General features: G+C 30.1%; 2 protein-coding genes across 2 annotated transcripts; both read right to left on the bottom strand.

The window, feature by feature from the left end:
* Positions 1 to 320: 320 nt before the first annotated feature.
* LOC123295639 (vesicle transport protein GOT1B) lies at positions 321 to 3528 on the bottom strand. Its single transcript, XM_044877058.1, has 5 exons — positions 3239 to 3528; positions 3034 to 3125; positions 2291 to 2469; positions 2125 to 2206; positions 321 to 595 (listed from the first exon to the last, which is right to left on the bottom strand). The coding sequence occupies exons 1-5, from the start codon at positions 3261 to 3263 to the stop codon at positions 551 to 553; spliced, it is 423 nt and encodes a 140-aa protein (XP_044732993.1). The 5' UTR covers positions 3264 to 3528; the 3' UTR covers positions 321 to 550.
* A 3835-nt stretch (positions 3529 to 7363) lies between these two features.
* Positions 7364 to 24128, bottom strand: LOC123295394 (alpha-tubulin N-acetyltransferase-like). Its single transcript, XM_044876733.1, has 7 exons — positions 23550 to 24128; positions 15164 to 15316; positions 11276 to 11447; positions 10775 to 10959; positions 9156 to 9294; positions 8663 to 8712; positions 7364 to 7859 (listed from the first exon to the last, which is right to left on the bottom strand). Exons 1-7 carry the CDS (start codon positions 23651 to 23653, stop codon positions 7451 to 7453), a joined length of 1212 nt encoding a protein of 403 aa, XP_044732668.1. The 5' UTR covers positions 23654 to 24128; the 3' UTR covers positions 7364 to 7450.
* Between the last annotated feature and the right edge of the window lie 3265 nt (positions 24129 to 27393).

Genomic DNA, 27393 nt, shown 5'->3' with positions numbered 1-27393 from the left:
CAGCTAATTAAATATAAGGTAACCTTGAGAAAAAATTAGGGTAAAAGTTGAAAAGTTTGCCTGTTTTAATTCGTGTTGATTTATCATTTAGTTCACATGGTTCGTTCATTTTTTATTAGTATATAATCCAATTTATTTCATTGCTCACTGGAAAAAAACCTCGGAATATATGGTAACACCTGTGTCCAAATTTGAACAGATAAAATAGATTTAAACAATACATATTATATTATATATGAATTATAATAATTGTTTTATTAATGAATTAAACTAAATAATGATAATAAAAACGTAAATACAAATAAAACATTTATAACAAATTAATAATTAATCATGATATTCACACATTTATACATTATACACATAAAATACACAGTATTTTATTTTATTTTTATTAATGTTCTTCTTGTAATAATAACTTTTATTTATAATTAATTATATAAATGGTCTTTTAAACAAACATTCATTCCATATTCTTTAAATTTATTTATTTATGGTGCGTGCACGCATGCATGGCCACTGATTGTTCCATACATTCATTTATCTATTATCATACAGTTGTTCGATTTGAATCACCCGCCAGTCTATCTAATATCTGAAATATAAAAAAATAGTACAGTATGTGTGCGGCGGAAAATACATGAATATAAAAATTAAGCCGTCCCGATTTTTAACACGATAATTAACAGATTATATTATTTTTTAGGTAAAAACACTTTTTAAAAAAATCGGAGTGTGGGAAGTTATTTTTTTTAAATTGGAAGGCAGCAAAAAAGCGTCTTTTATTGCAAAAAAAAAAAGAAGAAAAGACGAAAATGTCAGTAAAAACAAAAAATAGGGGATGCAACGCTACAAAAAAGAAAAAGTAAGACTTGCTGAAGTTAAATTTGGCAGAAACAGAAACGAGAAAACGTGGTTATATCGCGTTCTTCGTCATTATTTTTCCGGCTTGTATAGTACCTGCTGTAAAAGATCGGGGTGAGCTTTGGAGACGAAGGACAAATGAGGAAGTTTATGCAATGTATAGGGACCCCACAATTGTTAATGTTATCAAAGCACGGCGTGTAGGATGACTGGGGCACATTTGTCGGATGCCGGATAAAAGAATTCCGAAATAAATGATTACCGAAGGAGAGAGCAGAAAACTAAAAAGAGGGAGGCCGAAAAGAAGGTGAATTGGAACCATGATTGAGGATCTTTAACAGATCGGAATTAAGAACTGGAAAGAAGAAGCAATGAATAGGAAAAAATGGAAGACAATTTATAAAAAAATTGAAGCCATGGACCCTTGAGGTCTGCAGTGCTAATATATATATATATATATATATATATATATATATATATATATATTTATATATATTACCTGCAAGAAATCCGTTCGGACCTCATATTGTATATTTTAATGATTTCAAAGTGTGCGCGCAATTTGCAAAAAAAGGTGCTTCGGAAAGGCCGGCCACGACTTATAATGAAGCATCCTACGACAATTAAAAAGAAGGCTGTTTTTCTTTACTTTTTCACAATTTGATCATGCAATTACAAGATTAATAACTATACGGAGGTTGTATAAATAATGTTAGAAAATGCTTAATTTTTTTTAAATTTTCGTAGGGTTACAAATCGCACACTTTTCCGAAGCAAATATTTCTGCAATTCCGCTAATTGTCCGAAACTTTTATATTATTTTAAGATGAAAATTTCAAAAAAAATACCATTAAAAGCTAAAATTTGAACCCTGTACGGATTTCCTGCGAGTTTTACAAGCCGAGAAAACAAATGACGAAAAACGAGATTTTTCAAGATTAAACCGTGTATTCTTGTAAAGTTTCCGTCGAATTTTACTTCAGCTAGTTTCATTTTTTTAGCGTTATCTCCTAATTTTTGTTTTTTTTTTAATGATTTTTCCTGCTTTTTTTTGTAAATCCGCTTTTAAGCACTTTTCCGTTTTTTTACTACTATTATTCTTTTAATTATCGCGTTAAAAACCATTTTCTGCAATAATTTTTTTAATTTTAAAGCCATCTCCTTATTTCAATAATAGTTTTGTAAATTTTCTAGATAAGCTTCAGATGAATGTTAACTTTTTTTCAAAGACTCCTTTAATTGAAATGTAGTTATACTTACACTACTAATTCCAGGCATATTCAGGAATGTACCAAGAATGGGTACCCTCCGTAAGAAATTTATTGCAACTGGGAAGAAACCACTAAAAAAAAAAATAAATAAATTTATAATTAAAAAAAACCGTTAGAAAATTGAAAAAATGAATTGATAAAATTTATGTACGTACCTAAATAATAATACAAAACCATATGTCTCAATAAGGATACCAATTAAGGGCCAACCAATAAGTACTACACAAATACCGCTAAAAAATGCCAGAGACGCTTTTGCTTTATGTTTTTGGAAAAAGAAACGAAATGTTCGTTCTAAACCAATTACACACGCTAAACCACATATGAATAGAATCTAAAAAATACAGAAAAAAAACATTTTATAATTGGAGTTACGCCAAACCAAGTCATTATTGACTGGATAACCGAACAGCCAGAAATCGATGAGAATAAAGAGGCTCGCAAATTACTTAAAATAGGTGCACTTACTCGATAACCCCCCCGAGATTATTTCCTGGATCATCGCAAAGAACAATTAAAACTAAATTTCGATTGCGGACTGCACCAAATTAGCAAAGAGTAACATTCATAATAAGAAAAATCACGACTAGCTAATTCTTACTGATGATGACTACTTGGTAGTCGAAATACGTATTTATAAAATACAAAAACTGATCTAGGAAATTGGGGCAAAAATCGAAATTTATTTCGAAATATCCTAGAATTCTCATTTATTATCTTCGATAATATTTACAATTAAAACTGAAAACCGTTCTTAGACAAATATCCATGGCCAAAACCATGCAAAAACACTTTAGGGTTGGAGAAAAGAAGGTACTCTCACTTTAAATATTATTTATTCAACGCCCGATCGAGAGGACAATCGAATTTGCCGCTTGATTAATTTTTTGGTACTTACATTTCCAATAGCTAAAAGGCCTTTATCAAACAATAGCAATACACCTAAGAATAGAAAAGCTATCCCAAATCCAGCTAAGCCGACGCCAATTTCTAAAAATGAAAAAGTTTAATCTTAGAATCTAACCTCAAAATAAATGCAGCCAAGAAAATATCTTTTTATTTGCAGTATATTTAATTCAAATATGAATGAAACAATGACTTACTTTGGACGTCTGTGATTTCGAACATTTTAAAAAATTGATTTAAATAAAATAAAATAGTTAAATTGTTGTAAATTAGAAGCTATCTCCACGTCATACACATTGACACACACATTTTTGACATAAAACTGTTTCTTTGCCACTGGCCTGGTTTGAGATATTCTTATTTATTTTAAAATGCCACGAATTTAACTTTTAATACCGAATTAATAAATTGACATTTATCCAAATATATTTGGATGTCGTGTTTTCAATTAAATTAATTAATAATAATTGTCATATCATCTTATGAGTTAAGTCAGATTTACACTTATTCACGAACGTTAAAGCCTGTTTCACATTGAACTGCATATCATTGTGGGAAGTCGATAATTTATTACGATATGGCATGAACTTACCGAGACTGGGGCGAGTCAAGTCAACTGTCCCGCCAGCCCGTCTTTGGTCTGAATATTTGTTTATCCTCCGTCTTTGAGAAAAGTAAAAAATTCGATATTCTATAGAAAAAAATTAAAATAGAAATAACCCTGGTGGAAAAAATATTTGAAAAAAAAAAAAGTCTTAATAAGTCTTAGGAAATTCTGAAAAAGTCTTAGAAACTTTAAAAAAGTATTAAGAACTCTGAATAACTCTAAATTAGACTAGTCCGAAAACGTTGAGAAATTCAAAGTTCCTAAGACTTTTTCAGAATTTCTTATTCTTTCTTCAAATATTTTTCCACCAGGGAATCGAAGAAATAAGGAAGAATAGGAAGTGTAAAAATTACACAGAGACCGAGAATCGAGCCCGGGGCTCTAGCGTTTTTAACCCCCAAACTAAAAAAGGGGTATTATAAGTTTAATCCCTACGTGTATGTGTCTGCCTGTCTGTGGCATCGCAGCGCCTAAACGGTGAACCGATTTGGATTTTTTTTGTTTCGTTTGAAAAGTGATTTAATGGAGAATGTTCTTACAGCTATGTTTCAAGTGCGAGTTTATGGTTCCGTACCCAAAAAAAAACTCGACTATCTTTAAAATAGATTAAGTTTGAAAAATGCTTTAAGGAAAAAGGTAATTTAATGGAGAGTGTTCTTAGATATGTTTTATTATCATTAGCCCTTACTTTTTAACTTACGGATATGGCTCGCTTTCTGTAAAATTTCTCTGCATCAACGCTACCATACAAAGAGCCGAGTTCCTGATTTGATTTACCTTACACGCTTACCAATTTCGCTTCTACTTGATTAACGCAATCTCATCAAATTTATTGAATTTGGGGTGTAAAAGGATAAAAATAGAAAACATTAAAATACTGTTGAATAGGTACATTGATTTTATTGATATTTTTTTTTAAATAGCCGATACAAATTTATGTAAAACATTACTTTTTTTGTTTTTTTTTTAATGTATGTAAAATGAGAATGAGATTCTAAATTTTTTTTGTAAAATGTTAGTTTGAAAAAATTTTTACTTTACCAAAAAATTTGATATAGCTTTTATTTTTGAATACATTTTTAGTAAATACGACATCTAAAGCAGATCATTTAAATTCCATCTGAAAGATTATTTTGGTTTAATTGACAATATTGCCCGTCTCTGGCGGTTTTGTTGATCTGGTCGATACACTTCGTTTCGCATAGTATACTGCTTTATAGCGGTGGAGCAGTGGCGTTACAGCGGTGGAAACGCGGAGTTTTATGTGCAATTACGTTGCCAGATTCTTACGGCGATAAGTCGGGGTTTTCTGTGGAATACTGCCGATCTTTTAACGGAGTTTTGCTGGTGTTCTTCCCCGTGAGAACACTTTCAATTCTTTCACTCCATGGGAACACCCGCAATACTATCTGGAAACCCCGAGACAAGGCCGTAGGAATCTCGTGTCGCAACTGCACACAAAATTCTGCGTTTCCACTGCTTAAATTAATTTTCAGACAAGTTATTTTGTAGTACCGACGATGGGGACTTAAACCGCTAGGAATTGGTTGAAAATAAGAAAATGGCAAAACGCTTAATACACTGAAAAAATTGCGTTTTGTAAAATTGGCAGAACTTAAAATCGAATGTAAATGATCTGTACAAATAACATTTAAGTTAATACTTTTATTTGGATTTTAATTTAAAATACTGTTTACGAAAGGTTTAATTTATTTGTGGTGCAAGTTTCTTTTTTAAACTATGAAAGTTTGTTGTGCTTTTACATAACTGAAATATATTTATTAAGTTTATTAAGAATGAAAGCTTTATTTATTGTCAACTACCTTTGTTTTAATACCTGCAGCAACGTTCTTGCTTTTAAGAAAGCTCATATTATATAAATATTAATATACTCTTTTCCGTATAAATAAAAAATATTCTTTGAAATAGTACATTTTATAGATTTAATGGAATATGGCAGCTTTTTCGGATATGTTATCTAGCTTATAACTTGTGAGACAATTATCTTTTAGATAAACATTGGCAGTATAATTCGATTCTTCTCATCAACGTTTCGCCATGCAAGAGTTTTCATCCCTTCTTAACATTTCATCGACTTAAAAAATGCGTTAAAAATACCAAGACTGCTATAACCTATGGTCTAAGCACCCTGCCCCAGTGGCTAACAGATTTACTAGTCTTCAGTGGTCAGCAGACCTACCTTAGGTTTTAAATTTTAGAAGAATCCAATTTCTCTGATAATTTCTTTCCCTAATTTTTTAGAAATTCATACATATTTAACACTTATTTCCCTAATATTTTTACTCCAGTAAATGTTCATCCCGAAAAGACAAAACTTCCGAATTATTGGCGATGATTAGGCGAATTTTTTTGAAAAAAGTATATCGTACACTTTTAAAGTACTATAAAAACCTTGAAAAAGTTTCAAGTCATTTGAACGAAAATTAGCGAGTTATATTGAAAAGAAAGTCGCGCGCACCTTTTTTATGTTTTAATCAGCACAAAATTGATGAATTTACCACGGGAACTAAAATTATTTATTGTCCAATTTACTTTATTTAAGTACTAACAACTCTTTTTCCGCAGAATATTTTACCTTCAAAACTTTTTTTTATAACATTATTCTTTTTAGATATATTTAAAGATAAAAATTTTTTTTTATCCGAAAATTCTTTTTGCATTTAAATTGCTATATTTCCGAAAATGCTAGAACTTTTTGTTCATGTTGTCAGTACTTAAATAAATTGGAAAGCTATAAGCATTAATTTTAGTTCCCGATGGTAAATTCATAATTTTTTATACTAAATATAACAAAAAAAGGTATTATCAACTTTCTTTTCACTATAACTTCGTTAATTTTCATGTAAATGACTTGAAATTTTTTTCATTTTCGAAGAAATTTGCCTGTTATTTGACGTTAAATACTCCGAATTTCATTCGCCAATATCTCGGATAGTATTGGATTTTTTGAAATATATACTTGGATGACACTTTTTATTTTGAATTCATCACTCTATCGATTCCTGTCGTCATTTGCAACATATTTTATTCCACCCCCTAGGCAAAATCACATCTCGGCATCATATAATTTTTGTTTCTTGGGGTTTATACTTTTTTGTCTACATATCATCAAATTTTCAAGTCGATTGGAGTTATAGGAAATAATTTAGAGCTTTAACCTATGTATACTGTACTATTTCTAGTAAATCATATACCTGATAGCTACTGATTTTCCCAGTTTGGTAGCCACTTGGGTATACCGCCACTTGTATTAATATAATTAATACTTACAGTTGCAAGCTCGCACCATAATCCAATAAATTAAATTAAATCTTAAGATTTGGTCATCAGTTATCTTGCGTTATAAAAAGCCTTAAACATAATTTCCCAGTGAACATTTATAAAATTTATGCCACCAGTTCCCGCTTTATTACGTAAAAACGTGACAAAGTGAAGACTGGTGATATGACAAATATCAGTAATTATGAAAAATGTTCGTTGGAAATTTTTCAATGAAAACAAAAAAATAGAAATTAAATAAAAAAATTTTATTTTCATAACTTAATAAAATTAATATAAAAAAAGAAATAACAAAATTAACAAATACACAAAAAAAGGTAAATATATTTGTCCTCCTCTAAACGTTTGTTTCTTTGTCGTCAATTTTTCTAAATGTTACCATAAAAATAAAGTTTACAAAAAATTATAAATAAAAAAATAAATATTGCACGAAAAATAATATCGATAATTAATTAATATTAAATTAATTATTAAAGAAAAAAAATTGTGAGAGAAATACAAACTACCATAGTTTTGAATGATAAAATTTCAAATCAACAAATCCTTGATCCGTTAAATTATCCGCTTTTTTAGTTTGTGAAGCAGGCGTTTGATGACCTTGACTGCTCCGTGGTGTACCAACAACACTCCGTGGTGTAGTTGCCGCTGATGATTTGGTGATTGATAATTTTGTTGATAATTCTGTTTCAATTTTATCGATTTGCTGTTGTTGCGGTACTTTCATAAGTAATGATCCCGATGCGATTTGTGCAGCGCCATCTATTGAAATATGATCGTCTAGAGCACTTCCTTCTGTTGCCACCGTGATCGGTTGTGGTTGGTCGTCTGCATTTGTTTGTATCGATAATGACCGTGGTCGTTCTAATTTTGATAAATTTATTTCTTCGTGGGCTGTTAATTCGGTGTCACTGCTGTAATTTGGTTTAAAAGTTTGTTTTGATATTTCCGATGGATGATGAACTAAATCTGTTTGTGTCGTGTGAGGAATGGATTTTTGTGGAACAAAAACAAAAACAAACAAAAACAAATAAAAATTTAAAATAATAATAAAAAATAAACGAAAACATAAAAATTACACTGATTCGACCAAAATGCACACCGACTTTTCCAATAAAAGTCAATTGAAGTGCCGCTCGAAGCTTCTTATTTCCTGGCGTAATTAGTGCTCTCACGGGTAAACTATTTTGTTGCAAAAAAAAAATTTCAAACAAAATTTGTTTATTTTTTTACAAGGAACATTTTTTACATTTAAACTTTTGTTTTATCTCTTACGGTTTACAAGATAGGTCCTACGGACCCAAGACCACACAAATTTTTGTTTTTATCTTCTTTAAGGAAGCACTAAACAATGTAAGCGAACTGTTTTTATAAGGATTCATTGACTGGTCCCTGGAATCTGTGGTATAAATCTTACGGCCCTCCAATAGTTCTAGATTGGCCTCCTTGGTAAAGGCAAGAAACAATTAAGTAAGGAGCAATCTTTTTAGATATTTATGGCATTTGCGGCTAAGATTGCTTTGGTGGAATCAGTGTAATTAAAATTAACAAAACTTTCTTGAATTAAACTCAACCCAACCAAAATATATATACTTTTTTTAAATTAAAAAAAAAATGAAAATTAGGTGCGAAAATTAATGATGAAGAAAATAAATTGTTGAAATGCAAGAGTGAGATAGATGATTTGTTTTTAATTTGTTTAATAATTTTTACCTACCCACTAGAATCATTTGCGCCAACAAGTTGTGGTGTTTGATTGTGTATTATCTGAATCAAAATGAATTATTAATTTTGAATTTTGAATAATTTAGGGGATTCCATATCATAAAATTAGATTAATCAAAAATATTTTATGCAAGGGGTAGATTTCTATCCCTAAATAATAAAGCAGTTGATTTTTGGAACCGTCGGAAAAGTCTGGCATGATGATTTTCTATAGTAAATACAAAAACGCTTGCATCAAAATTTTTAACCGTTCTTTTATTATGATGCGAAATTCTGCAGCGCTGTGAGCATCATTTTTCTTTCAATAATTACATAATTCGACCTATTAACGGGTCAAATTGCTTCTAAACAAATAAAAATTCTATTACATACTTTTTTGTGATAAATACGGGATGGCTTAAAACGATCTAACTATTTCGAGAATGAAGTACTCTATTATATTAAATAATCAAAAATTTTTTAAAGAGTTAAAAATATAAATTTACCTGTCCCATGCTACATGGAGGTCTTGGGGCTCCATATCGACCTAGGGTCGGTGCTGTTATACTTGTAGCTGAATTTAAACCATTATTTAATTTAGTTCCACCATGATGGTCTGCTTGAAAGTTAGATGTTAAACTAATGCTGTTTGTTTGTTTTTTTTTTTTTTTTGATGTTAACGATACGTTGGTAGTAGATGAGAGCGGATAGCGGATTAATTTGTGTAAAAATTTAATTCAACGTTAATAATTTTTTAAATTAGCTATGAAATTTATTAGCCTGATATTTCCATAAATGATAGAAATATTAGACTGAACAAATGTACTGAAAAGCATAGAAAATGAGAAATTAAATAAATAATTCAAAGATGGATTTGCCAAATAATCCAAGAAATATAGTCGATAAAGGCTAAAAAGTTGCAATTGTAAAGAATAAAATAATTTTTTATGGGATCCGGCTCAAAATGTTCATATGAGTGTGTAGAAGAAAGTCATATTGATTATAGAAAATGTGCTCTTACCATGCGCGCACGCGCATAAAAGTTCGCCCAAGCTAGTTCTACTTAAAAATCATGAAATTTGAAAAAACAACCATTGAAACTTTTTGAGATACAAGCGATTTGAAACAAAACAAAAATTTACTTTTGTAGAAAATTGTTGAAATTTACGTTTATTGTGTGGTTTTGATCAAACCTTTGACTTGAAACTTATTGGATTTCATATTTTGGACTATTTTAAACAATTTTTGTCTCTTGACTTTTTTCCCTCACCTCATCGTCCCTGGTTTAAATATTTTCTGCCAATAGTCTAATCTAAAAAACAAATTAGAGCAACCCAGAGAACTAGATCCAATCTGATATCAGAACATGATGATGTTCCACATCAAATTCTTCAACTTTTGTTTAAGTAACTTTTTGATTGGTTAACTACAAATCAAGCTATTTACCATAATATATTAAAATGTTACGCCCTGTATAACCATTGAAGTTTTTCTCATTTTCTTTGCCGATCAGTTTTATGAATAAGCATTACGCATGTTGTACACACATCGATTTTCGATCGTATAAAAAAACTTCGTATGGATTACTCGTATGCACCACAGTTTTTTCTCGTCTAGTAAGTGCAGTCGTTATTTTTGTCATTTTGTCACACACACAGAATACAAGGAAAACTTTGCGAACAAACAACTCAGTTTCGTTGAAAGCAGCTAATCAACTGAAAACCGATTACAATGCAAGTATAAATTGTGTGTCGTTAAAGGATGAACTGGGTCATATATGCCATTCACGGAAACGACACAGTGACCTGATGTAGTAATTTCGTGTCTTGTGGAGATCGTACTGCGTTCAAGAGCCACAATTTTTTGTTTTAGTAAAAAACTCAATCGTATCTAGAAAAAGGTTACTATTTTACAATCTATAAAGGCCCTTTTCACAAAGTAAGCAAAATGAGTAGAACTCTGTGAGCACTCATATTCTTTGTCGAGAGTTTATCTGTAGGCATGCCGTTGTTTTAAACCTTAAATTTGTGTTAAAACTCCGAAAATAAGAATACCGCTTTCACCGAAAATCGATATGTATACACGTTGGCCTCATGGAAAATTTCCATAAATTCAATGATCGTACCTATTATTATTTTGTTTGTTACTTTGTGGTGTTGATTCATCATTTTCTACAAAAAAGCCTTCGAATACCACAAAATTATTCATTTGTGGTATAACACGATTCAAATGGTAATGTTTTGACAGAAAACCTAAGAATTTTTTACTTGGCCGATCTATTGCTAATCGAACTGGTTCAACATCTTCATCCTTTGAAAGGAAAAAAATTAGTTAACGATTAATTTATTGAATGAGTTTTTATTCTTTTTAGATCTTGGATCAGGAAAAATTCTGGTAATTCATTTTACGAAAGATAGAAATTTGGAAGGCTATTGTTAATTGAATAACAAATTTAAAAATTATCTTGTTCGAAATTCTAAATTTTTGGATTATCGGGCGAAGTTTTTACACACGATCTTGAAAACAATTTCCCGAATTTTTGTCCTTGATAAAATGAATTGGCAATATTTTCCCCGATCCTAGAAATTTTGGCAATAACTGTAAAACTAGCAATTTTTTAACTTACCTTCAACATATGCTCAAATAAGCGTCGACCAAGACCAGTTCGCTGACGTGATTCATGAACATAAAAGTCCAATATACATAATGGATTTAGCTTATGGTTACAACCAGATGGATCGAATACATACAGACTTTTTCGTCCTACTTTTAATAATCCTGTCACACAACCTTTACCCCTGAAAAAAATTGTTTTATTTAATTAATTTAAATTATAAAGAAATTATTACTACAATGATTAATTCTTTAACTTTTTGAGGAAAACTATCATTTTTTTTAAATTTTGCGCACTGTGGAAAAACGTAATCAATTTGACTTCTATTGAGAGTTTAATGAGCTCTAAGCACTGCGCAGCTCTTGCGATAAAGAGTATGGATGTCAGTATCAAAATTATGAAAAATTAATTAACCTCTCTTCTGTCCCTGTACAATTTTCTTTTTTAAAATTCTCTTTCACTGATGTGAAAGATTTTTGATCAGAAAGCTACTAATAGTCTAAGATTCGGCATTAGAAAAATATACCCTCATTTTAAGTTTAAGGAATAAAGAAAAAATAAATTGCGAAACTCGGAAAAATTCCCGGAAAGCTGAATTTTTTCATGAATCTTCTATTTGTGACTCTAAACAAAATCTCAAAAGTTTCCATCGATCCGTATACCGCTATAAAAGTTATCCGGGGTCAAAAGTCATACGATTTTTCGCGAATATTTCGTTAACGGTCAGGTCACTATGTTATCGAAAAAATAGTGGTGATTAAATTTTTAGATTGGGAAATTGCTTACAAAAAACATAATGTTACTTTTTTTTCGTGATGCCGGTTTTCAACTAAGCGGACAGTTGAGTTTTTGTTGAAAAACAAAAACAAAACTGAAACTATAAATGGTTATTACATTGCTAGCCTTCAAAAAGTTTGTAAAAAGTTGATATTTTGTTTTTTTTCGACATGTGTTTTGTTTGCCCGTTTAGTGGAAAACCAGCATAAGACTATCGGTTTTTAAGAAAATTCAATTCAAAATGTTGTACCGTACAGTATGCACTTCTTAACGGTATCTCTGTGCCGAATATTTGTAAATAAACGCTAAATGAAATATAGATATAAATGAAATAAGCATAACAAAAAGATTTGGCAATCAAAAAATTTTTGGAGTATGAACTAGTTCCACTTCCACATCGCTCTTCGATTAGAATCTATAAATCACCCTGTAAGTTCATAATGCAAATAAATTATCTAATTAAAATAATTCAATTAAATTTGAATTTTCCAAAACTAGAGCAAAAAAATTAAAAAATTCTTAAAAAAAGAGCTGATTTTAGTACCAATTCGTGCAATGTTTTGTCCATGCTTTTATTTTAACTTTACATAGCTTCGTGGTACGTCAATTTATTTTAAATATCAACCCTGGCAGTGACTTAAATTATTTATATCCAAATAATTTTAATAATTAGTTCCAGAAATCAATTTTGCTATGCTAATTATTCTTTCAATGTAAATCGTAGAATTGTTCCATGTTTATCGTAGATAGAATAAGGTAGAAGTTATACGTGACAGCATAAATTTTAATATACATATTTTTATACAGCATATTTTTAGTTTTTAATCTTAGAAAAAATGATTTTTTATTCTTAATGACGGCATCAAAATAGAAAAGTTTTTTTTTTTGAAACCAGTCAATTTTTAGAAACAAAAAGCAATTTCAACGAAAATGAGGCTCATTTTATCTGTTCATCCACAATGAGGTAGTTTTTGGAGTAGCGGTGTCATTGAAACATATTTTTTTTCGAGAATAATGCTGGTGCGACCGTTTTACGAATGGTTTGGTTCGAAATGGAAACTTTGACTAGCCGCCGAGATCATGTGACTTAACACCATAAAATTTTTTCTAAGATAAAGTTTACGCCAATGCTCCAGCAAATATTCAAGCACTCAGAGACAATATTAGAACTGTTATTCACGAGAAATTTCATCGAAAAAATACAAGAAGTGCCGCGACAGATATTCTGTTCCATTTTTCCGAAAGAGTCTCAATTTTTCTGATTTTTTTCAGAGATAGTTTTACTTCACATATTGTTTTTCTGAATTTAAAACTAACTAATCTGAGTTCCAGAACAGATTTATTTCCACAAGGGAAATCTCAGAGTTTGTTCTTTGCATTAAAATAAAATTATTAGTCTTAATTTTGATGCGTAAAGTTTTCCATGTACATCTTGTATATTTCGTAGCATAATCCTACGTTGGTCGTAGGCAGTAATACTTGCAACAAAAACAAATTTCAATAGATTGTTGTATTATTGTATATATTATTTAAAAATAAAAATGAAATACTGTCACGGAATATTAAAAAGAGTGCGTCGACCTCGCAACTCAGACCTCTTTCTTTATTTATTTATGATTGTTTTTGTTTTGTAAGTCATCAGACCTCATCATTATTATTATCGATACGATACGATACGCTACGTTTTATATAAATGTATAAAAAAAAAAAAAAATGTAAGTTAAATAATAAAAAACCATAACAAAGAATTGCTTGGCTACATAATAATAATAAATACTTCTTGATATTTCATGCAAACTCTAACTCCTTTACTTCAATTCACTTCATTCTTAGGTAAAAATAAAAACTAAACTATTTTAATAGTGTGTGTATTAAAAATGTATGGCAAATGATAATTCTACCGGAGAAAAAAAGTTTGCAAATTACATAAGTACGGCAACTGTTATAACTTGCATGAAAGAATGATTGCATATAAATTTTAAAAATCTGGTTTTTAATGTTAACCCCTACAGTTGGCTCTCGACGAATACTTGTATTTTCGAGTTCGACGAATACTTGTATTTTCGTTTGTAGTACATTCTGTATGTATCAATCAGTACAAAAAAGCAATAGTATCGTGTACGAATAAATAAATTTTATTTAACGGTAATAAAAATACATTTCCAATGTGTTTACCCAAAATCTAGGTCAACCGCGATATATTCTATGTAGGGAGGGTTATTTTTTACAAATAGACATGCATCAAACATGGGGGCAGATATCATTGGATAAATTTTACCTGATAACTTTATATGTTATAATTTACAGTTTTAGAATTTATCGAAATATTTAATCAAGGTTGAATACATTAATGATTATGGTATTTTAATCCGATTCATTTATCAAGATTCTGACAAGTTAAAAGAAAACTGAAGTTAAGAATGTCAATGAATTTTATGTCTTGTTAAAATAGAAATACGATTTGTACTTTTACGATCAAGGTTAGAAAACATGAGGAAAATACAGGAAGCTTCAAAAATCAGAGGCGTGCTTCTGTAAATCCCATCCACTTGTTTGTTTTCGCAGTGATTCAAGTCAAACGCACGATCTGATACATTTATTAACTTCTCATAGGAAATTCCTGTAATGGATTCGAAAATTCAAATCGAAATTTTCAACACATATTAGAATTCAATTTGATTTTTGTGATTTTTTTGTCAATGAGCGTGGATCATATGATATTAAAGTATCTGATCACCTGATTTTGACACTTGAAATAATTTCACTTTCAATTCGAAATATCCTAGAATTATCATTTAATATCTTTGAAAATCTCTTTTCCTTTAGCGAATTAAAGATTGATAACGAGCTCGGATTTGCGCCGATCGGTGCTTAATAACCGCAAGATGGGTTGAAGAAAAACTTCAAATTTTTCTTTTAATATTAATAAATTGAAAATTTTTATAATAAAGTTGTAGAAAATAAATTTAACAATAATTTATCTTCTGTTCATTTTTTTTAGAAATATTTAGCAAAATGCTTAGCGTCTAAGCTACACACCGTTGTTATAAAAAAACAATTATATTGCAGTGTTTAAGGCAGTTATAGAAAATTATTTTCATCGCCTGCAAAGTTGACACTTACTTTGCGCCTCCTTGTAAATCCAGTAATAAATATAAAATATGATCCGAATTTCGTAATTTATCTGAGGTGGTTATTGGTTTTGATAATCCTTGTGCCGTGGCTGAAGCTTCTCCCATACAATTTATAACTTCAGCGACGTTAGTTTGACATTCTCTGTAACATAAAAGAAAAAACAAAATCATAAATAAGTCTATTAAGAAATTTCATTTTGTGTTAGTGTGACTTCCGGGAATAAACTCTTTTTTTCTGAATGTTCTTGGCAATAAAATAATGACGAGAGTTGATGTTGTATTTCAGAAACACACGCAAAAATGCTTTTCTTGTCTCAGTAAGAAAACAATTTCTTGTGCTATTTTTTCTGGGCTAAATTTATTCTCACACCAAGAATATTTTATCCTTTTCACACCAAGCATATTTTATTCCCAGATCAAAAAAATGCATACGTGACTAAATATTAAATTTACCGTATTTTTTGTAATTCAGGACTTATGGGTGGTGGTTCATAACGTTTTGGATTTTCTTTTTCTTCAGCAAAACTAAAGTGTAGAGGAAATTGGGAAAGATTATTGTGCATATTTTGAAGGAGTCTTGCGATTGAAGAAGGAGATGGAATGTACTCACTTATAACTTTTACGTATTCGAAAATTTTGTTTTGGAGCAACATCAATAATTTCTTCTAAGCTAAATGCAAAGAAATTTTATTAAAAATTGGTTACGTAAAAGTATTAAAATTTATTGGATAAGTTAGTATATTAAATAAAAAATAACAGTAGTGGCTCGATAATAGGGCATCAATAAAAATTTGTGATGAAATTCACTAATATATATTCTATAGATAATTGTTCTATTTATTATAAATGTATAGAAAACGGAGGGGGATCATCACTTTCGTTCATTATGTTCATAAAGTTAATGAAAACAAGAAACTCTGTTTTTGAGAGAACATTTTATTATGTCAATATTTGTCAATAAGCTTACTCTAAGAGGTACAGAAAAAAACTTTTCCAAAACTCTGTGCGCCCAACAACCTCTATACCGCAATGTATATTGAGCGTGACTAAACCGTTAAGCTGATCTTCGACATTGTCGATGTAAGGTATGTTTTGAGAAGACGCAAAGTTGAAAAAGAGCGTTCATTCGCTGCTGTTATCACAGACAAACTTTCCAGAACGCGAAGCATTTGGTAGACATTTGGAAACGCATCTACATTGCAAATATCGAATGCTTTGAGTGAATTTTTGACGTCCTGTAGGGCAATATGTTTTCACTATAATTTAAGTTCATCGACCTGGGATCAGATGTCACGCAAAGTTGAAAAAGAGCGTTCATTCGCTGCTGTTATCACAGACAAACTTTCCAGAACGCGAAGCATTTGGTAGACATTTGGAAACGCATCTACATTGCAAATGTCGAATGCTTTGAGTGAATTTTTGACGTCCTGTACGGCAATATGTTTTCACTATAATTTAAGTTCGTCGACCTGGGATCAGATGTCATGGAAATCTTCGAGCAAAATTGAAGAGTATGGTTCAAAAAGTTGAGCGCAAGGGTCTTGATCACAGTTTTTCATTTTGTTGGGAAAGAGACAAGCAAAATTTGATGATTCAAAAATCGATCCTGTAAATGTGTCAGAAACAAATCGATGTAGGGTATGTAGGAAATAATCTTCAACTGAATTATTCTGCACATTCGAGCTTTGAAAATTTTTCTGAACTCTTCTCTAGCAGTTTCTTCTTATTTCAATCAAACGACACAAAAAGCGATGAATCTCCATGGTCCACAATCTCAAGATAAAAAATCAATAAATATCAAAACGAATAAATGCTTCACAAATGGCTGCATTTACAGGAATATATGGTTAGTTCAAATTTATGTGGAGAGACTCTCAATAAGGGGTGGGGGTTGACCCCCCAACTCCCCATCCCTTACGCATGGACCTGGAATAGAGGTTTGTGCATATATCGATTTAAGTAATTGTATTCTCACAAGCGTAGTGAGTGGGATTACTGAACGTTTCGGATTATCGAGTATTTGAGTTACTGAGACTCTAGAGACTCCACTGACTACAAAGTTTTTTTGTACGGGTTGGCTCAGAGCTAAAAGCCCTTATAAAATTACCTAAATAAAACAATCGGGCAGTTTTTTTCCTAGACATTAAGTTCCCTATTTATTTGGCTAAAATACCAGCATAAAATTGTAAATTAAAATTAATGTTAACTGTTCTTAAATCAACGAACTATTCTAGCGGTAAGTTGTAAAAGAATAATCATCAAACTGGATTCATAGTCACTCATACAATACTTTTAATTGTCTAAATATCTGTACGTTGATGAATGACCGCATAAGTCACAGTAAGAAAATAAAGTAGCTAATGTACCTTATTGGTTAGGCAAGAGATAGAGCAAAATTTATATTAGAACGTTATTCTTTATCAAATGAAAAATAATTTAAAAAGAAATTTTCTTTTATCTCTATATCTTAAGTCTCCTGTGCTTAATAACCACGATGGAAATTGAAAATTAAAGACTATTCTCATCTTTTTAAGCCTCAGCGCAAAAACAAGAGTGTTATAAGTTTGCTCCTAAACGGGTAAGCAGATTTTGACTTTTTTTTCAGTTATGATTCAGGATAATCGGTTCTCTTTGGAGACAAATTGAACTATTTCCTACATGGAAGATACCGCAAATCGGAGTTTCTACCTATTGTTTGTACGAGCGAACCGGTCTATAACTAAATGTCTGTTTCAAAGGCAAACATTAGTTTACAAGACAATTTAATGTGTTGTTAGCTCCCGGTTCATACAATCTGTTTTATTTATGCGTTAAAGATTTGTGATATTTATACATAATTTATGAGCAATTATTATTAAATATCATTTCTAGTAATTAGCTCGATAACTGAGTAATATAACGTTACTTTCTTTTTTTATTATAACCAGACACGCACTATGGATCGCATTTGGAACAAGTCATCTGGTGGTCATATCCTTAGACATGAGATCCATAACTTTTTTGATTTAAAAGGGTGGTCATAGTAATTAATGTTCAAAGTTATTGAGTTTGGGACTTTCTCGATAGTAAAAAGAACCCAAAAGTTAAGGAAATTTAGTTCATTTGATTACTAGACAAATATTTTTGAAGGAGTGAACCGAAATCGATCTTGGAAATAGCTTCTGTACGGGATTTTGAACGCAATCTTAGAAATTATACAATAAATCAACAAATGAATGTGATGTTTAATCGGAAAAAATAGACCGAAAGTTTTATAGACCGAGAGTATTGTTGTAATTACGAGTTGGGTGGGTTGAGCTTGTCGATTATAGAGGAGTTGCTCGGATTTTGAAGTTTTTAGCCCTTGCGTTCAAAAATGGGACACTATTACATAATTTTTTTTCAGTATATTTTTTTCTAAATTCGAATTTTTAAGTCAAAATTATCTTGTGTATTGAGTTTTATCGCAAAAAAATTTTCTCAATTTTTTTAAATTTTCTTAAACTCTTTTTCAAAAAACGGATAAAAATTACAATCTTTCGGAATTTGATAAAACTTGACATAGAGAGTAGTAATGACTCGAAAATTTGACCCGATTTACCGAAAATTTTCTATGGTATTACTATTCGAATCTAATATTGTTCCATTTATATATTCTTTTAAAGAATGTGCCGTTGTGTCTTTTTAAATATATCGATAATAACTGTAAATTAAGTTAAATCGAAAAAAAGAAATAAATTGTTTGTGATTTAGATAAACCTCTTTTTTTAAGGTAACTAAAACTGAAAATTGGGCTATTTTTGAGACGAACCCATTAAACTATCTATCAAGTGAAAAATATTCTCCGTTGATATTTAAAATTATTTCAAAGGAAATAATCAAAGCTAGTTAAATGTGATTAAATTACGTTATTGATTTGATTTTTTTTTTGCTTGCTAAAATTAAATGAAATCAAAAGCACCGGATATTAACTGTGTTCTACATACATATTATACTCTCGTTCAAAAAATACTCGCCAATATAAAAAAAAAAACAACAATTTCGAGGGTGTGTGTAAGAATTTTAATAATTATTATTAACTGTAACTATAATACAATATTTATTAGCTATTAAAATTCCTATTAAATACTTTCGAAATCAAATTTTTTGTGAATGAGATAATTGTAGATCCGCTCATTTTTTTTGAACGGCATTTCATACACATTAACGCTTAATAATATTTACATACATATATTCGCTCCGTGCGTGAGTTTCGTTTCCATGGTAACGATACACTACTTTAAATATAGAATTGTATGGATGCATATATAATTGTATGGATTGTATTTAAGACTTACATTGAAAATTTAATATTATTGTCTCACAAATTTAAATAAATAATTATGATAATTTACATTTGAAAAATAATATTTGTTCAATTTGATTTCTTATTTTCACAATTTTTAATGCATTAAGTTTAATTAATTCGTGTTTTACAATAATTTTAATTTGACATTTCTGTAACATTAACATGTAAAGAACTGCAAATTAATAATAACAGCCCCCTTTAACACCAAAATTTTTCACTGGAAGCGCTCGCATCGATTTTATTGTCCCTACTATGACTACGCACACAACGAATAGTATTAATATTATATTGACATGGTTAAAGCAACAAAATCGTTTTCAATATGCATTAGCTAGCTATATAAAGTCTAAAGATAATCGCATAAATGCTGAATTTAAGGCGCCTATCTGAGCGGGGTTTAGTCATCGGTCGTTTCGTATTTTGTATTGTGCAGCCTGATATCTGATGTGATGAAATTATTAAATTGATTGAAAATAAAAGACAACCTAAAGCGCAGTAAAAAGTACGCAACGACGGACTAACCCAGATAGGCTCCTTTTTTCCTGCTACCATCTCCACTCTAGTTTTACGTTCTTAATATATGTGTTCTTGGCTTTGAGCCACCGTATGGCGCCATGGAAGACTTAAATTGCGAATTGAAAAGATTTTTATTACTTCGTGCGTACACACGTTGTATATTATATCTTAATTTGACAAATATTTGCGATATTATATAAATGAGTCATGTTTTATTCACAGTTTTAATAAATCTATCTGTACAAAACGTCATTATGTCATAATATAGTAACTAAGATATTATTTTACAATAATAATTTATTATATTTATTATTTACACTTTGAGTTTGAGACCTGCATGACAATACATACGACTCATCTTTAAGGAATACCCCCTTGAGTTGATGATTTCATTAAAAAATGTGTAATGGATTGGAGTCCGTTCATAACTGCCTACAAGTGGGGATTTTTAATTTTTCAAACTCTACCACATAGTGGTACTATTGTCTTAATGAGGAGGGCAAGAAATTCCGGCAAATATTTTTCGAAACAGTCACAATTTTCTTGATTCTGCCCTGTTGATTGAATTAATCCTATAAAAAGGTGAAAATCAGCATTTGTTTTTCTGTACAAAACGTCATTATGTCATAATATAGTAACTAAGATATTATTTTACAATAATAATTTATTATATTTATTATTTACACTTTGAGTTTGAGACCTGCATGACAATACATACGACTCATCTTTAAGGAATACCCCCTTGAGTTGATGATTTCATTAAAAAATGTGTAATGGATTGGAGTCCGTTCATAACTGCCTACAAGTGGGGATTTTTAATTTTTCAAACTCTACCACATAGTGGTACTATTGTCTTAATGAGGAGGGCAAGAAATTCCGGCAAATATTTTTCGAAACAGTCACAATTTTCTTGATTCTGCCCTGTTGATTGAATTAATCCTATAAAAAGGTGAAAATCAGCATTTGTTTTTCTAAAGAAACGTGAAAAGTATGGAAATGGGTACACTCTTAACACCTCTAACAAATATTAACTGCTTGAAAAATGAAAACTGAATATTTTTAATAAGCCATTCCCGCACAAATTTTCTATCAGTGAAGTGAAATACTTAAAGTCCTCCGAGGCAATTGTTAGACTCAAAGAAGGGTAATTGGTTTTTTGACAAATCATTGTCGATTAAACTGGCATCTTCGCAAACTGGGGCTTCTTTTTAAGCGATTTGGGGAATATTTCGATTAGAAATAAAGATTATAAGCTAAATTATGATTTTATTTAAAAGAACTGTTATTTATGTAAAACCTGTTGTACTTAATGATGACAAAAACAATAACGGTTTCGTTATTAACAACCATGACATGATGTATAGCGTGAGGAAGTGTAGGAGGGTAAGGAAATGTAGTGTAAGTAAATAGAAGACAATATAAGGAAAGTACATAAACCTGTAATTGTCATAATTACTTTTCTAATGAAAATGATTTAAAAAATAAATCACAGTCATGAACAAAACAATACACTTTACTTTCTATTCACATTAAGAATAAAAAATAAAAAAACATTAAAAAAATACATAATTTTAATTGTTTGTTTTTTATTTTTACTCAGAGCATAAACATTAATTATTTTTAATGTAATTAATTTTAAATCAGAAGCTAACAACACTTTAAAATGTCTTATAAATTAACGTATGCCATTGATGCATGCATTTAGATATTGTAAACGATGATGAATAAAGAAAAGTTAATTTCTATAAAATTTATTAAGATTGCGGTAAAATATTTCGAAAAAAAGATATTTGTTATTTTATATATAATATAGTTTTAATATCATCTATCTCTCAACAGTAACAGGCTTGAACTTTTTCTAGCCTTACGAATTATATTTAGTGCCAATTTTCATATTTTACAGCAGTTAAATGCCTGTATAACATAATTTTAAGTGTTGTTAGCTGTCGGTTCATTTTAATTAAATCCTGTACACATTTCAAATGATATTTGTGAAAACTGTGTGAATGCATGCATGAATAAATACAGTAGTTCATGGTTTAGTCTGGGAGCTAGCGACAGATTTTAATCAAACTTTCCTTCTGTAAGTGTGTAGTCTCTTGCATAATTTTTTTTAGATCATAGCGACCCATTTCCTTACTTACTACCACTAAGGCTCGAGGGAGGGGGGGGTATTGAAAGTAATTTAAATTTTTTCAAAAATAAGTGGAAATTTGCGACTGAATTTCATCGACAACATTTCGAAAAATTCGTTTTCCATTATCAGGCCTTAAGTTTGCTTAAACCATTCTTGGGCTAATACTTTTTGTGAGTTTTACGTTATCGACTTACATACTTTCGACTGTGAGAACGTTTCTGTATGATTTCTAAAACACAGAAAATTACCATGGCTGATTAGAAAATCTGATATTTACTTCACCTCTTTTGCCGTTTGCAACATCTATTTGCAAATTTCATATTGCTTGGTTTTATCGTAGAATTAACTAAACGTTACAGAACTCACAAAACAATGGTTATTTCGGAAAATGGAAATATACACAGAACCGTTGAAAATTTCCTTCATTGCATCATCATTTATGAAGACCAAAGAAAATTAGTCGGCAAGAGTTTGATCATAAAAATATACCACTGGCTCTCAGTCTAAATGTTGATTAAACAATCTGGTATTTTAATTAGTTTATTAAAATATAGCTGCCTGTGATTTGACCCGAGTATTGCTTAAAAAACTAGCTTAACGACACCAGATCCCAATGAATAAAAGTACTAAGCCAATATAAAATAATCGTGCACAGCCCAAAAGTATTTGTATTTGCGGGCGTTCCACAATACCATTTTCAAAATCCTTAAGAGGATATTTTTATTATAAAAATGTCTCCATAAGTCAAACATTCGAAAATATACAATTTCTATCACCATTTTTTACGCCGATTTTCAAGAATACAATTAGTATTCGTGAAAACCGTCCCATAAGTGGGAATATTTCTTAAAAGCCACAATCCTAGAGATCATTAGAAGGAGCTTTAATACAACGCACATCGTTCCTCCAAATTTTTATCTGAAGAATTTTGATAAAGTTATTTATCTCGATTAGTGCAATTTCTTATCAATTGCACTAATTACCGATATCAAGTTGGGGTCATAGATGATTAATTAATTATTAAACAAAAAGAAATATTATAATTAGTAATCACGTTTTGTCAGCTTTATTAGAAAATACAATAACTTTTTATTCCTAACACAAAAGCAAGAAATATTCATTGTTAAATTTATCTGATTATTATTCATGTCACTAAGCCCATTGTTCTATTCAATTTCGAAGATAAAATAATTGTTTAGAACTCACGAATATTTGAAACATACAATATTTATAAATAATTTTATTTTTAGATATAAATTCGTTTTTAAATAAATTAAAAAACCATGTGAGAACACACCCTAAAATTAGGATATTTTTGGTACATATACAGATAAGAGAAAACACTTGAGGATATCAATAAAGTACACAATATATAAAAAAAATAAAAATTTGTACCTGACAGCTCGACGATCGCCTGAAAAACTCGGTGGTAACAATGTATTTGTAATTTTAACAATTGGTTCTTTAAATATATCATTTATATTAAAATTGAACTCCATTTTGTGATAAAATATTTTTGATTCGCGAACAGCAATTATTTATCTCACACTCTACTCTTCAGCTTCCGTGTCAATTCAAGATTGTTATCAAAAAAATTTTAAATGTCCTTGCTACCTTAATTACTTATTCACTTTTCGGCTGTTTTTTTTTTTTTTCGTTTTTAAATAAATATTTTAAGTATAAAATAAAACACAATTTCACTATTTTTGTAATAAAAATATTTTAGACACCATTTTCTTTCTTTCCCAGAACTGCGAACTGTTTGACAGATGAAAGTCAACTTGATTTTTTTTTCAAATTAAAAACCTTGGTCTAGTCTACCGTGACGTAATAACAGAATACCAATGCTGCGACGTACAGCACCGTTGCGTTATTATTAAACAAGTATCTGGTTTTTAAGTTTTATTATTATAAATGGTAAAAACTAGAGAATTCACTTCTTACTACGGCCAGAGAGTGGTGAATCATTCACTCATTCAATTTACTTTTCAAGGTGTAGATTCCGATAGGCGAACGGACCTGTTTACAATCACGCAAGACGTCTCATAGATATCGATCAAGTTTGAAGTAGCAATATACATTACAGAAGGGTTCCGTTTGTATTTGTATATGTAGACTTACATACAATGCATATAGATGGCAATAGTCATTAAATATTTTTTCAGTTTATATTTTTTTACTACAGAGGGAAGATTGGTAGAGTAAACATCTTAGACCATTAAGTACATAGACTGGGCATCGCCTATCTTTCTGAACAGTGAGAGGTGTGCCACTGTGCCATAAGCTTCATGGGTGTGCCAACATGTGAGGTAATTGCTTGTGTCAGTTAGGGACATTTATCAATAAATTACATTTATTAAAAGAATATAGGGGCATTTATGAACAAAAATATGCATTAAATATAGGGACATTTATCAAAAAACATACATTGAATGTCAAATTTTCATATCACAAAATTTTTTACATAAAACATCGTTTTTTCACAGAACTTTTTTTTGCTTTTTGACTTAAAAAAATACTTATCACATATCACTTTACATTTTTTCTTACAAATCTACAATGACAAGTATGACAACACTTTGTTTTAATATTTCCAACCCCCCCCCCCCCACCATGATGCATTTGGCCTAAGCAATTACCTCAGATGTTGGCACACTTTAAATCGTTTGACGCTCATCCGTGTACTTAATGGTCTAAGGTGAACATAGCTCATTCAGAGCTCCTCTATACTTATGATGATATAAACGTCGGCAGTTTTTAAAAAGGATACATGTATAGTCAATTTTATTGGTCAAGCATTTGAAACAAACAAAACATCCGACTCTTACTCCAAGTGCTAAATAAGGGTGAAAAGTCGGATTAAATAGGGACCTCAACTTCCTTTACAGTGGAAATAATATTGGATGATCAAACGCATTTTTGAGAAATAACTTTGAACCAAAGAGAATAAGATAGAGGAGGTCGCACGAATGCCACCTGGTATTTATGTCCAAGTACTAAAGTATATATACTTTATTTTTCTTTGGTACTGAATGGAAAATCTTTATAAATTTCAATTTTTCGTTATCAATTAGTTTTGACATTCCTAATTTCAAATTTAAATTTCATTTAATGGGTTACCTCGCGCGTTTTACATTTTTATGACTGGGCACAATCACTAGAGGCGTTGAAACTCGTATACTCTTTTTTAACATTGCCAGATATGGTTGCCTATCCTCTATCTTATACTCTTTGGTTTGAACCAAGTTTGTTTATTTGCAGGTTTCTGTATAGTTGATACAATTGAATCAGAGATAAAGTGAGTTTTTTAGGAGATCCACTCACCTTCCTAAAATAACTCAGCAGCTGAAAAATTCGTATCACAACTGGTTTTTTAATTAACGACGGCCGCAAAAAATAACGACGTCCTACAATAACGTTAAAAATTAAAGCCGATACACAAACCTTCTAAATTAATAATATCCAAGAAACAAATGTTGTAATACTATCTTACGTCAAGATTCATTGTACATAAGACACAATTAAACATTTCCGTAAATATTATATAAAATTTGCATGAAACAATGGGAATGTTTTGCATTTGTAATCATATTTTAATGTTAAATATTTTATACATATAAAAAGACTTTATGTTGTTTAATTATTTACTATAAAATGCAGATTATATGCAGATATAATACTATAGCCAAGTAATTTATTGATTATTTAAATTATCGAATGATTATTTTAAATAAAAGCTTCAAATATTTAAATCAAATGTTTACTTGCAGGAAGTGTAAATAACCACCGTCTTCGTTTACTGTCTTAAATGATAAAAAAATTTACATTTATCGTATTTAATTTTATCGAATAAAAACGCTTTGTTGCAGTTAAAGCGCTGTCTATGAAGTAACATAGAAAGCTTTTATAATTTATTTTGTTACGTAACTCAGCTTCAACTACAATAAGTATAAAATAATGTTTATCTATCGTTTGAATGATGCATCATAGATGGCACAAATATGTTGCATTTAAAATTAAATTACTGCAATTATGATTACTTTAACGTTAAGTAAATTGCATAAATTTCAGTTACATAATTTCATTAACAATTAAATAAATTTTTTTGCTTCTTTTAAACTTTTAGAAATTGTGTATGAATTTTTTTTAGTTTGGAACGCTCTATCAGGTAGCACGTAACATTTTAAGTGATATTAAAAACATTGCGTAAAGAAAACACGTTTTACACTAAAATAAAAATTGTAAGAATGAAGAAACATCTAAAAAAAAATTGGATGATGAAACTATGAACCCTGGTTGTAGCCATGAACGTTATTACGTTATTATTAGAGTTTAGTAAAGGCGCCATTCAAGTATTTCTAGTTGCTGAATTTAAATTTTTTTTGATTGAATCTCGAAAAAGCAATTATATTGCGAAAAGGTTGGCAAAAAAATAATCGCAAACAGAACCATTTGATTCCCATTTCTGACGAAGCTGGAAATTATTTCAGTGTTTATTAAAAAAGCGGGAAAATTTGTTCTATTTTCAGGTCATTCAATCTTGCCAATATTTTTTGTGGGCCTTGCGTTATCCATTTTGATATTTTTGATTGTATCCAACAGTTAGCGTTTACTTTGAAGTATAGAAATTAATTTTTTTTCCTCTTTAATCTGAGTTGCATTTATGTCAGTACAAAATTAAAAGTGTCTGATAAATCGTATTATAGGGTTAGTTATTTAAAACCGATTCAAAAAACGGCTGAAAATTTGATTAACATAGACTTTTGCTTAACAGTCTGCGTCGCCCTAAAATATATAAAAATCGTGATGCCATTGATCAGTTTTGTTCCAGTTTTGTATTGTTTATCGATAGTATAAACGGTGTCAAAATCTAGTTTACCGTTAAATCGTTATTTTTCGAAGTAAAAGTTTTTGAGATTTATCGAAGTGGATTATAAATGTTTTCTAAAGTGATTCTAACAGTGGATGTAACAAGCTCTGGTCGATACCTATTTTTCGGAGTAGTGACTGGTATATTCGTGTTTCCGCTGTCGGGCCCTATCCTAGAATTGTTCAATCAATATAACAATCCTATAAAATCGTATTGTTTCGAAAATTAAAAATGTATTTTTCGATATTTTACCAAAACAGAAACTTTTCTCTCGTTCTAGTTCAAACTGATAAAATTTTTAAATTTTCAGCACCTTTCGAGACAGTGGGGCTCCTTTGTCGTTTCAACGCCCTTCAAGTGGAGCAGTAA

Source organism: Chrysoperla carnea, chromosome 3 (genome assembly GCF_905475395.1).
Source record: "Chrysoperla carnea chromosome 3, inChrCarn1.1, whole genome shotgun sequence".
NCBI lineage: Eukaryota > Metazoa > Arthropoda > Insecta > Neuroptera > Chrysopidae > Chrysoperla > Chrysoperla carnea.
Note: the sequence above shows the minus strand (reverse complement) of the source record. Positions and strands in the feature narration are given on the sequence as shown.